The sequence below is a fragment of the Drepanopeziza brunnea genome (assembly GCF_022702325.1).
Source record: "Drepanopeziza brunnea f. sp. 'multigermtubi' strain 214-2 chromosome Unknown ctg4, whole genome shotgun sequence".
In the NCBI taxonomy this organism is placed as follows: Eukaryota; Fungi; Ascomycota; class Leotiomycetes; order Helotiales; family Drepanopezizaceae; genus Drepanopeziza; species Drepanopeziza brunnea.
Genome location: NW_027094067.1, coordinates 1,320,062 through 1,332,413, shown reverse-complemented (window position 1 = coordinate 1,332,413; position 12,352 = coordinate 1,320,062). Strand labels below are relative to the sequence as shown.

At 50.6% G+C, this 12,352-nt stretch overlaps 5 protein-coding genes across 5 annotated transcripts; 2 read left to right on the top strand and 3 right to left on the bottom strand.

Annotated features, from left to right (window-relative positions):
* Positions 1-66: 66 nt before the first annotated feature.
* Positions 67-1,742, top strand: L3040_003164 (uncharacterized protein; the record flags this gene model as incomplete). The annotated part of the gene is made up of 4 exons (XM_066154367.1): positions 67-79; positions 208-746; positions 806-1,046; positions 1,096-1,742. The coding sequence occupies 4 exons, from the start codon at positions 67-69 to the stop codon at positions 1,740-1,742; spliced, it is 1,440 nt and encodes a 479-aa protein (XP_066012337.1).
* A 138-nt stretch (positions 1,743-1,880) lies between these two features.
* L3040_003163 (uncharacterized protein) lies at positions 1,881-2,740 on the bottom strand (the record flags this gene model as incomplete). The annotated part of the gene is made up of 2 exons (XM_066154366.1): positions 1,881-2,472; positions 2,529-2,740. 2 exons carry the CDS (start codon positions 2,738-2,740, stop codon positions 1,881-1,883), a joined length of 804 nt encoding a protein of 267 aa, XP_066012336.1.
* Positions 2,741-3,535: 795 nt separating this feature from the next.
* On the bottom strand, positions 3,536-6,792 carry L3040_003162 (uncharacterized protein; the record flags this gene model as incomplete). The annotated part of the gene is made up of 9 exons (XM_007297620.2): positions 3,536-4,473; positions 4,522-4,821; positions 4,872-4,982; positions 5,034-5,153; positions 5,197-5,416; positions 5,461-5,903; positions 5,951-6,197; positions 6,247-6,604; positions 6,653-6,792. 9 exons carry the CDS (start codon positions 6,790-6,792, stop codon positions 3,536-3,538), a joined length of 2,877 nt encoding a protein of 958 aa, XP_007297682.2.
* Positions 6,793-7,794: 1,002 nt separating this feature from the next.
* On the top strand, positions 7,795-9,561 carry L3040_003161 (uncharacterized protein; the record flags this gene model as incomplete). Its single annotated transcript, XM_007297621.2, has 2 exons — positions 7,795-8,182; positions 8,234-9,561. 2 exons carry the CDS (start codon positions 7,795-7,797, stop codon positions 9,559-9,561), a joined length of 1,716 nt encoding a protein of 571 aa, XP_007297683.2.
* A 1,842-nt stretch (positions 9,562-11,403) lies between these two features.
* L3040_003160 (uncharacterized protein) lies at positions 11,404-11,820 on the bottom strand (the record flags this gene model as incomplete). Its single annotated transcript, XM_066154365.1, has 4 exons — positions 11,404-11,513; positions 11,580-11,651; positions 11,695-11,701; positions 11,758-11,820. The coding sequence occupies 4 exons, from the start codon at positions 11,818-11,820 to the stop codon at positions 11,404-11,406; spliced, it is 252 nt and encodes an 83-aa protein (XP_066012335.1).
* Between the last annotated feature and the right edge of the window lie 532 nt (positions 11,821-12,352).

The window sequence follows — 12,352 nt, the reverse complement described above, 5'->3', positions numbered from 1 at the left end:
CGGCTGAACTAGCAAGTGCTTGGGTAGAGAGTTGAAGCTTTTGAGGTGTATGTTGTTCTGCTCGAGATGTCTCTCCCTGGTAAGGTGACCCCGACCGGCTTCCAAGCTTCCTTCTCCCCCCCCCAGCGAGGACTGCGCTCTGTGTATCCAAGAATAATCTCGCGAAATGCAAAAGACTAAACTTCACGCGTGCTGATTCTTAAACAGCACTGGTACAGAACCACACGGGGAAATCGGTTTACACCACGCCACCGCAAACCCCACCCACTGCGCATTCCCACGACCCGATTGCAAACCCAGACGACCTAGAGGGTATAGAGGAAGAAGAAGCGACAGACGATGACAAGAGACAGTCAATTAATGCCATTATCGCACTTGGCGATAAAGAAACAAATGGCGCGATCGACTCTGACCGACAATTTCCACCAGAGATTCCTGCAAGACCTGGCGGCAGGGAGTTTCCCATCTTTCCTGCAGTAAAGAAAGAGCCGCCTCAGCTCCCGGCGAGAGCACCGGAAGTGCTTCCCATTCATCCTCCGAGACCAATACCCGACTTGCCACCAAGAGCTGCGCCCGCTAGTCCAGTGATTCCGAGCCCGGCAGTCCCTCCTCGAAGAATCCCGAATGTCGATGAGCCCAACAACCACTCTTCATTGAAATACTCCCGGGACCCTGAGAGAATGATTGCGTATCTGATTCCTCTCCCAAAGCCTAAGTACAGCGAAAAGGAGGATGAGATGCCCGAGGTAAGTGCAAACGCTGTTCGAAGAACCAAATGACATGGAGAAGAAGCTGACATCCCTAGCGTTTCTTGGTGTATACACCACCTCAGCCACACTTTTTGAAGCCTGCAGAAGGTGTGAAGGAGCCAAAAAAGCAGCGTGGTAAGAGGAAATTGCAAGAAGAGGTGCAGAAAGCAGAGAAGTATGACGGCAAGACAATGTCGTGGCGAGGCTTGCACAGCAAGACGACGAAAGGGGTAGTATGGGCTATTCGCCGCATCAAGACCACGGACATTACCTTCCTAGGCCGCATCCAAAACAAAGGCGAGTGAAGCTGTCTTTCTCGAAACATGCAAAACTAATGTGCAGATAGAGGTCGACGAAATCGTACTCATCTACCCAGGCAGCGTACAGCAGACCGTTCCAGAAATCCACGCCGAGTTCATCGCGCGCATTGGCCGCAGCAAAAAGAGAGCCACGAGGGATGCCGTCATCTCTACCGCCCTCCTCCCCGTAACGCTCGTGATCGACACCATCGCCGTCGTATTCTGGCCCTTCGGAGGCCTCTTCGAGGTCGATGCAGTGTGGGCCTACGCCTCCATTAAAGCGTGGAACACCTCCCGCGTCATAACCAAGCGCCTTGGTGTGCGCGAGTCCCGCTTCGGCCGATTCGGAGGGACTGAGAGAGACCTGCGCTTACGGTTCCACGAGGAGGCCAAGGTGGATGTGCTGAGGCGGTCCTTGGCTGATGCGTGCCATAGAGCTGATCCACAGATGTTTGAGAGCGCTGGGGTGCCGCCCACAGAGACGGAGGTTATAAAGGCCATCGGCTGGGTGCCGGTCATGAGAGGGAAGACGGGAGGGGAGAGGGAGGAGGGCGAGACGGGCTGGGCGGACGAGGAGTGGCAGCGGGCTGCTTTTGGGAAGGATTACAGGGCGTCTATGGATCGGGGGGCGAAGAGCTGGGTGAAGTGGTGTGAGAAGTTCGAAAAGAATCCGGAGAAGATGCTCAAGAAGTAGGAAGGGGAGGGGGAAGGCAAGGGGCATGTGGACGGATGGATCTAGGCGAAACTTAGGCGAAATCTAGACTGGCTCCAAACTATCAGGTTTGGGACCCTCGCCATGCCATCCAAGCGTGTGCGTAGTCCTCGAATCCAGCTACTCCAAGCGCTTTTGAAATTTCTGCTCTCCACCAAGTCTGGCCACCCGTGCCTGGAGCAGATAGGTCCATCCCGGAGGAGAGTCGAAACTCGGGCTTGATCCAGCCCAGAGGGAAGTAACCAGCAACTTCAAAAAGTCAACTATCCCGACCCTCCCTGGGATCGGCTCATCCTCCACAATGATAGTTGTAGGTCCGAGATCAGCATGATACAAGATGACAGAGCAGTCCATACCAATTTCTTTACATCCGGCTTCAATATTGGCCGAGCCGAACCCGCTGCCGCCCCTCGGAGTGCCAAGGTAGCATTCGAGCCTGTTTTGATCGTCCAAACCACCAAGCCCAGCCCCTTTCCATTCTGCCATTTCCTTGCAAACATCTACGATAGCATTCACGTAGTGGCGTTTCCAGTATTCGTTGAGACTTTGCCATGCAGTGTCTAGAGTCCGACCTGGGACTCTCCGGAGAAAGAGGTAGGATCGGTCACTACCAAAGGCGTGATGTAGAACTTTTGGAATCTCAAAGCTGGGTCGTTGATCTCGGACAAAGTTCGAAGTGACTGATTCAGGCGTGGCACCCTCCTCGATGTACCTGAATTTACACAAGGCGTTATTTCCTACAGACCAGACAGCAGAGAGATCGCCAACGTCATGGACCAGCTTGATGTAGAGGCTGTCGGGCGGTGAGGTTGCCACGATAAGGGGTAGCTTGAATTATCACTGTCAACGTTCCAGGTAGCCGTATCTGAAGGAGAGGGGCATCGATGGAGCAAGAGATCACCGATCAGCCAAGTGTTTGAATCGATTTGCTTGAGGGATTTGTTGATGTGGTCCTCGCCGTATTCTTTTACGACAACCATTTTGCGGTGAGTTGATGGTACTTTTGTATTGTTCGTCTGGTTTTGTACTATTCATCTCGTGGCCGTAGCCTGCGTATGAAGTGGAAGGTCCAGGTGTGCTGGAGAAGAAAAAGGAGAGATGTTCATGAAGATGTTTATGAACAGCGAACGGGAATATGTACATATCCACTAGCGCTGCGATCATTTATCATTCACCCCTAGCAGCGTGACCAGTTTCACAATGATATTCATTAAGTGACAGCTTTTTGGAATGTGACTTGTAATATAGTCAGTACTTGTATAACACTAATAGCCATCAATATCACTTTTGCCATTCACTCTCATCCATTAATCACGGGACTTCTTACCGCCTTGATTATTTTATAATATACCTTATCTTCGCATAACACTGGTGGTACAGAATACGACCAGATCACAGGCTGAGGAGAACTGGGCATCCCGTCCGCTCTGCCATACGTAAGCCTCAGAGCGGCAGAATAGTGGTTGGGTGAGTGACCGACCACCAGCGGATTCCTGCTGCTGTATGTTTCTGCTCTCATTTTGGGCGCCCATTGTTCAGCATGCTACCTGGAGAATTAAGAATCGAAGGTTTAACTTTGGCAAGCAGCAGGAAGCGGGTGTGAAATAGAAGAGCAAGAGAGGCTTGGTCAACCACACTTCATAGTGGGCACGAAAAGAGGTGGCCCGGAATGGCTGCGAAGACGTTGTCCATATCTTTCGATACGGGGATACTTCGTAAAATATTTTGTTAATCAATATTCCCTCTCCCATCTCATCTTCCTCCATCGAAAAGAATTAAGCAATCGTCTTTCCCGGCGCAATTGTATTCCAAAACCCCCCACAAAAGCACCTCCTCTGCTGCATGATCAGCCATTGCAGCGCCTGCCTTTGCGTCAACACATCCTCCATAACAGCCGCACACCTCGCACACCTCCTCCATCTCCCCTGCCTCCCGTTCACTTCCGCAGCCAGGCCCTTGGGCGGATTCTCAAGCCACACCTTACGGAAACAATCCATCGTCTTCTCCGACCTCCTCCGTCTTTCGACGCTCGCTTTATTTTCATCCACCTCCAACATGCTGAAATCGGCAAAGAAGAGCTGCGAGGAATCGATCTGCTCTTTCACGCCGTCGAGGAGTCCTTCTTTGCGGAAGAGCTCGACGATGACGGGCTTGAATGCGTCGGGGAAGGAACTGCCGAAGAGCATTTTCATCTCTATGTTGTTGCGCGTACGTTCTGCAGGCGCGCTGCCAGAGAGCACCGGGTTGGTGGAAGAGGCGTAACTGTTCTTGATGAGCGAGGTTATGGATGCGAGAAGAGTTTCAAGGGTTTTGATATTGAGGATTGAAGAGCCCGTTAGTTGGGCTATTTGCACGTAGGCGGCTTTCAGGGCGGGGGAGACCTTGGTGGGTGGTGATGGGTTTGGGTTGGCTGGATTGGGCTCGAGAGTGGCGTTGTTGTGCAGCACTGCTTTGCAGGCTATGAAGTCGAGGTGTTGAAGGCGGCGGCAGACTGCGGTTAGAAAGCCTCTGGAGGGAGAGGAGAGGAGGAGGTGTAGGGATATGGTGTTGGTCTTGTGGAGGTAGGAGAGGAGATCAGGTAGCGAGAGGGTAGAGGCGTTAGTCAGGGTTATATGTGGGGGGAGGGTCGTAGGGAGAGTGAGTAGTGTGTCTATAATCCAAGCCACGAGGTCAAGGGCCCAGCGAACAGAGCCTACTAGAGAGTTGATTACTTCTGTGGAGATGTCAGGACAGGCCTGGAGTTGTAGGTTGGAGGACGGACCGGGATCTTCAAGAGGCGTCGTCCTCTCATTGGCATTTGGTCCTCCAGGGCCGGGCAAATGGAGATTGGCAGCCATAGTCACCACAACAACGATACTACGCAACTGCAGTACCAGCCATGCCAGCTTTCCCGAGAACGTGCGCGGGTTGAACTCTCCTTTAAAGCCAATGGAATACTGGATGCAGAGACAAAGCTGGATTGTGGTATTCCTGACGAGAACATCATGGTGGGTTTCCTCGGAGAAATCGGCATTCAGTTTGATCAGGGGTGTGAAGTCTGCAAGCCAGTCGTACGCGAATTCTGCTTTGTAAGTAAAAGGGTAATCTTTTATGGTAGGCAAGTTGACCTACGAGCTGTAGCATATGGTTGTATTGTGGCTAGTATGTCGTCCCAGTTCGCGTTCCTCATCACTGCTGTTGCACAAGAGAGTGTAATAGCGGCAATGGCTGCTGAATACAGAGCTACCTGTCGTTAGCTCTATCTCGTATATGCGAGCGTCCGATGAAGCTTACGATCATCTGTGCTGGTTCCGATTTGCCGCAGATGATAGTTCAATTGCTTCCACTTGACTTTACCGTCATTTCGAAGCTGCACTGCCGAACAATATGTTGGCGACAGGGATACTTGTAGACCTGAAGCTGTTAGACATAAGCCATAAAAGTCAACATAACTTACAAGGCTCATCATCGGTGTATGCAAAGCCTATTTGTGAAAGATGCCAGACTCGTTCGAGATTGCCGTCATTGAACGTCTCTGACATGTCTGTTCGGTCTCTATACTCAATAGAGTTGTCACTGCACGCAAAAGCAATGACCTTTCCATGGTTTATGGACTCCATTGAAACTACCACTTTTTTGACTGTAAAGCTCTCGAGCTTCTTCAAATATACAACTGGCTATGATTTGTTAGATAGCGATATGAAGGGGCGATGTGAAATACCTGGGGTGGATGACCAGCGCCGTTCCTCCTGGAACTCAGCTGTTCGAAAGCGTGATGAACGCTCTGAATTTTATCACGTATTTCCCATCGGTCAACAGTTGTATGAACGTCCTGAGTATAATGTGCTGCAAAAGTAGGCAAAGAGGAACGAATGGTTATGATCGTTGGTGGAACGCTCTTGCTATTGGCGTCCGCGAATGGAGGAAGTAACTCGAGGTGTGAGATTTGAACCATCGAAGAATCGAAAGGGGAAGTATTCATTGGGTCAGATGAGATAGTTGGAGCCCAGCTGGTTCCAGCAAGGTGCCTTGTCTTGATAGTGGGGTTCAAAGGCAAGTTTGCAGGTGGCACCTTGTCAACTTTCGGTTGATTCCACTCAATCAATGCGCGCACTGTACGAAGCTGCATTGAAGCGGTAGTGTATGCAATGAGCAAGGTCCCATCTAAAGAATTAGCCGTGGCAGTAGCAAGGAGGAATAAGACTAAGTACTTTTGTCTGAACATATCGCAGCATGGGTTATCAAGTCATCGGAAGAAACGATGCTCTCTAATTCGGTGTGTGACTCATTCCATTTACTGTTGTTCTGTTGCCACAAGACCCTTAGTGTACCATTGGTGGTAACACATACAAATGCAGACCTCGATTGATTTGGAAGGCAGGGCCCTAGAACAGGAGTTTGGGACGATTCAAATCGATAACCGGATCCTTCCTTGATTGCTGGACCATGCAGAATATTCTTCCACCAAAATTAGCTACGATGTAGGTTTCCGGGCAGAATAACATACTGGTCGGTTCGCTGGATACGCTGCCAAGTTCAACCAGTAGCATCCAATAACCCCATGCAGATCATCCGCTGGGTCGGCTCGACAATCTCTGCTGAGACTTGCCTTATTCAAAGATGCAAATATGGATATAATCGTTACGCGACCTGTCGTATCAATCACCGCCAGATCACTACCCGTTGGACTCCAGGACAGGTGCTTCAGTCGTCCGTCCAGCGGCGAGGAAAAATTTGCAGTAACAGTAGGGGAGCTGAGGGCCCAAGTACCATCAGCTGGATCACAACGAAGATTTCGAAGCTCTAAGGCCATCCCGTTCGGAGCAATAGATGCTATACAGCCCCATCGAGACCATGCAATTCCCCTGAAGGCTTGTCAGGAATGCGCCGTGTCACATGATGTTCCCACTTACTGGCAACAACCTCCTGTTCGTAGCTCATCTATTCTCTGATGGAGCTCTTTCGTAGGCGGCGGCCTGGAGGGTAGGGACAGACCACCCCCATCGCCGAAAAGATCATCCATATCCATCTCATCATCCATCATCAACGGCATCTTTCATGCTCCGCCAGCTAACGTTTAGAAGATGTGAGAATGGAGAGCCGGACAGAGCCCAGAGCGAGCTTTGGACGAGTACAAACAGTCCAACGTAAGTAGTAGGGAATCGGATGAATTGGGCTACCTTAATATATCTTAGATATATCTTAGATAGATGGTTGTGGTTATGGTTGTGGTAGTGGTTGTGGTCATGATTCGCAGACAGGGAAGAGCGGGAGCTAGGACAAGTCAGGTTAGAGAGAAGGCTAAGAAGCCAGACAGCCTCAGCTCAGGTTTCCAAAGCAACACGGCAGAGGAAGGACGACAACAACAACAAAGCCCTTGGCTGGTATGACACGGAATGGAATGGAATGGAGACTGAAGTTGTATGGGATTTGCAGGTTGTTACTGTATAGTACCGGCAAGACATAGAAGGTAGAGGGAGAGGTACATACAATAGAGGTAAAAACAAAATATATATGTGTGTGTAGCCCTATGATCCGGGATCTTGAGGACCGCAAACCACATAGGTATCCTGAAGCAGACGTCAGGTCACCAGCCAGCAAAACAAGCCGTGAGCGACGAGGGCATGGAAGTTCGGAGAATGTAACTCTTTCTCGCTTATTTGCCTACTTACAAGTTGCTACTGACTCTATTGAATTAGCTATTGAATATCTTCTTTCTCCCCCGTACGGAACGGAGTACCTTGATTGACTAACGGGACTCCCGTTAACGCGCTAACCCGCCAAGATTCAAACGGACGTTCTTCCAAACTTACCTACCTTCCCTTCCACCCACCATCTCCCAACCCCCTCCCCCCGGGACTCGACTTCAGACCTGCCTCGACGACGACGACGACGACGACGACAACGACGACGACAACAACAACAACAACAACAACAAGCAAACGATGAACTGAAGGTCGCGAATCGGTACTGTACAACTCGATTCCTTTCCCTGACGTGCGCGCTGCGCCCGCTCGTCAGTTCCCCGAATCCTCTCATCCTCATCTTCGACGCCATGACGACCCCGACCTCCACCCCGACCAATTCCTCCCCTACGGCATCACCTCTGTCCTCCCCGCTCACGAGCGTAGCCTCGAGATCTCCATCCCCCTTGGACTACCCCAGTCCGCCGTCTTCTGATGGCTCAGAGAAGGATGCCACGAAGAAGATGCGCAAGTCGCCTGATGGTGGTCGCGACATCTCTCCACCCGCAAAGAGACAGAGAATTACAAAAGAGAGGGTGCTGAAGACGGAGCGTCTCGATATTAAAGCCCTCTATGATAGCGACGACAGCGCGCACCACACGCGGATGGACCCCCAAGTGAGACGATTGATCGACGCTCTCCGTACCAAGCGCAAGATTGTGGTCATTGCCGGAGCCGGTATCTCGGTCTCTGCTGGCAGTAAGTTCCCCTCCCCTACCCTCATCACTATTGCCGCTAATGAAGTCGTAGTACCCGACTTCCGCTCATCAACAGGGCTGTTCAAGACCATGCGCTCTCAAGATAAACTCAAGGCCTCAGGGAAGGATTTATTTGACGCTGGTGTCTACCGAAATAACGATTCGACCAGTGCATTCCACGACATGGTCAGAGAGTTATCTCACTCGACAAAAAATGCGAAGCCAACACCGTTCCATCATATGCTCGCTACGCTGGCTGAAGAAGGTCGATTGATGCGGCTGTATACCCAGAACGTGGATGGTATCGACACAGCCCTGAAGCCACTGGCAACTACGATTCCCTTGAATAAGAAGGGTCCTTGGCCACAGACCATTCAGCTACACGGAGGACTTGAGAAGATGGTGTGCTCAAAGTGCGGAGAGATCTCAAATTTCGAAGGCAAGTTGTTCGACGGCCCTGAGGCTCCGTTATGCTCGGAATGTTCAGAATTAGATGGAGTACGTTTAGCAGGTGGGCTCAGGAGTCATGGAATCGGGCGATTACGACCGAGAATGGTTTTGTACAATGAGTACAACCCAGATCAGGACGCTATCGGAGCAGTTAGCGCCTGGGATCTCAAAAAGGGCCCTGATGCAGTCATCGTCGTCGGCACACGACTCACTATTCCGGGTACCAAGCGTTTGACGAAAGAGTTGTGTTCTGTTACTCGGGCCAAACGAGGAGGATTCACTGCCTGGATCAATCTTGAAGCTGACCCCCCCGCCGGCCCCGAGTTCAAGGACTGTTGGGATATGATCGTCAAGGCCGAGTGTGACACTGTTGCGGAACTCGTTGGCCTGCCGAAGTGGGATGACAAGGATTGTGGAGACTATGTTGTTGGAGTCCCATGCCCTCCAGACTACCGCCCCCAAGTCGTAATCAAGAGCAAGATAGCTAGTGTCCAAACCCAAACCACGATGACTCCTATCGACAGCCCCAAAGAACAAAGTCCAGTACCCTCAGATGATCTACCGAAGAAGAAGCAGGTACCATTGTCTTTTGCACCCAAGCCTGCTGGGAACCTCGATGAGAAGAAGAAAAAGCGCGGACGTCCACAGGGGTCTAGAAAGGCATTGCCTACAAAGCCAGAGCCAGCGGCAAATCGGATCAATAACAATTTCAGCGCCACCAAAACCTCGATACCGAGAGCGACGAAAGCGAAGGACGCCTTGTATCCAGGTCTCAAGCAACCTACGCAGTTGGAGACTGATGAGCAAGGGCAGACCCCTCCATCCAAATCGAGTCAAGTCGCTGTCGAAATCTCTTGCAACAACAACAGAGTCGAGACCATCTCGCCTAAAGGTCGGCTTCCATCCGGAATGGCAAATCTTCTTTGTTGAGGCTCTCCCTCGTGAGCTCTTTCTACGATTCTTCAAGTATCACTTCAGAATCACGCATCTCCTTACCCGCGGCATCAGTTCAAGGCAGGCGCTGTGCCTAAGTTCACAAGACAAGAGCAGGTCATTCGACGAAGCTTTTGCACCTTATTCCCTCCGGGCATTGATTGTTTATACAGCATTGAACGGGTTTGTAGCAGTACGCGTGGGGGCGGCGACAACACTATGTATTGCATCTGGACGCGGAAGAGCTGGTGTAGGCGGCGGCTCGACACACGCACACGCACAAGTGACTTTCGTTGCACATGGAAAATTGGTCTGAATGGTGGCGCAGAAGGAGTTGTTGTTGTATCCTTCGTATAGATAGATACTGGTACTCTTTGCCCCTCGCTGCAGAAATTTGGCGGCGGAGGAAGCCGCAACGAGCTGTATTCATTCACCAGCGTGTTTCTCTGAGCAGAGAGACATGGACATAGGCATAGGTAGTTAATTGCCTGCAAGTACACAGATGCACAGTAATCATAAATATGATTTGTCGACCCGTTTGAAATTTTGAAGTTTGCGCGTGATCGGCTCACATGGCGGTTCTCTTGTTTATATACTACGTACCTATGTATATATATTTAACTACTGTATACCTACCACGGTACAGGCCTAAGTATTACCCCTCGAGAGTGCCTTAAAAGTTTAGTTTCCACTTTAAACCCCCTGTTTTCCCTACCCTCGAGGGGTAATACTTACGCCTGCGGGTAGTAAGTAGATAGATAGGCTTGGGTGGGTGCCGGTGCCGGGTGGGATGAGTGAACGAGTGAGTAGGGAAGTGGGTTGGTTCGTCATACTCCGACGGAGCGGAGCGGAACGGAAAACGGTACTACGGTGGGGGGGAGGGGGCGGAGAGGGGGAGGGGGATTGGGGTTCGCTCATACTTAGTTGTCCTTAGTTACTACGTACCTAGTATATCGAACTAACATTCCACAGGTCCGCAGGGGTATCGATCTCGACGCTCGCGAGGAATGCGGCCACGGTGGCAGCAAGCTCGCAAGCTCCTACATACAGTATTACAACATCTTTTGTTTCCTTGTGGACCGGAAGGAAGAGGCAGATACAGTGGGTAGGCGCTGGACGGGACATCCAGATTACGCCTTGTTTTCGAGGTCTCGGGTCGGGGATCAGGGGGCGCGGCAGAGTCGGGAGGGCATGGGTAAACATGCAAGACGGAAATGCAGCATCGCCCGGTCTTTGCTCCCGGTGTTTGAATCCGAGACGGCGCAGGGTTCGCGGGAGAGACCTTGGAGAGAGAGGGCCGCCGCCTACCTACCGTACCGGTACCTCACAGTATGCGGAGTATCCCGGGTCGCCGCCGCCCACTTGAGACGAGCGTCTTTTATGAGCGACAAGGGCGGTCGGTCCTTAATTAATGTGCCTGACTACCGGTACACCTCGACTGCCCGAGTTGTAATCCCGTCATCCAAGACCGCTATGCGATACCGCGGGATCAGAAACCCGGGGCTATTTGGGAAGAGAGCTTTTCCCCAATGTGGTCTTTACTCTCGGTTGGATAGTACTACGTAGATTTCAATGAGTGAGGAACCGACACTTTTACTATTCGACCAAGTCGAGCAAAACTTTGAGCCCGGCTTCACTTTATAAAGCGAGCCAAAACGATAGAAAAAAGAACTTAAGCATATTAGAATCAAGGAGCGTTGATGATAGATACAATACTACCACGGTACAGGCCTAAGTATTACCCCTCGAGGGTGCCTTAGAAGTTTAGTTTCCACTTTAAACCCCCTGTTTTCCCTACCCTCGAGGGGTAATACTTACGCCTGCGACGTAGTATTTTCGCTAAAGCGCTAGAGCGAACGAGAAGTTAAAGAGCCAGCCTTGCAACAAAATAATTATAGCATTCGTGTTTCCGCTATCGATAGTATCAAGCATGGCACCTTTAGGAGCCTCTGGCTTAAGATAATATTTGATTAGCGAAAGCCAGCGGAAATAAGTCGTGCATAAAGGCTACGTACCCAAGAAGCGGCTAGGAATTGCCGGAGCACTGGTTACTTTGCCCACAGCATTGAAAGCAGGTTGAGACGGTACTGCAAGTGTTAAGCTGGCATTTTCCATTGACCACGCAGTTACACATAATCTATGATTTTCAATTAATACAATACGAAAGCAAAAGAAGAAGCAAGCATATATTACCTGTTGGGCGACGACTGTGCTAGCTATAGCAGCAACGACCAAAGTGATCAGAGAGAACTTCATATTGACGAGAGATGTTTGTTTAGATTGTGTAGTGGTTATGTGTAGTATAGAAAAGCGAAGTTAGTTTGAAGGCAGTCTAAGGATTAAGGAAAAGGAGGTTCTTATACCATCAAGTATCTGACTGCAAGGATGTGAGGCCAAGCGAAAGAACGTATAGTTGCTGAGAGTATGCTTCAAGTAGATTTAAAGTTTCATCGCTTCTACGTAAGGTCTCCTGCAAAATTATACTTTAGATACGTACCTCGGTACAGGCCTAAGTGTTACTTTCCCCATGAATACGTAGTACTACGTACGTAGTAAATGTCGAAAGTATAATTTCGCAAGGGATCTTACCAAGGCTTAAACCAATCAACTTACTACAGGCACCCTCGAGGGGTAATACCGGTACTTAGGCCTGTACCGTGGTACTTTGTACTACGTACATAATTCCTTTACTCAACTCGTTGCCGTACCCTAGGGGAGGTCCCAGGGCGGCAGGGCCACCCGCCCAACGTTAATAAATATAACAACAACAGCAGCAGCAGCAGCAGCC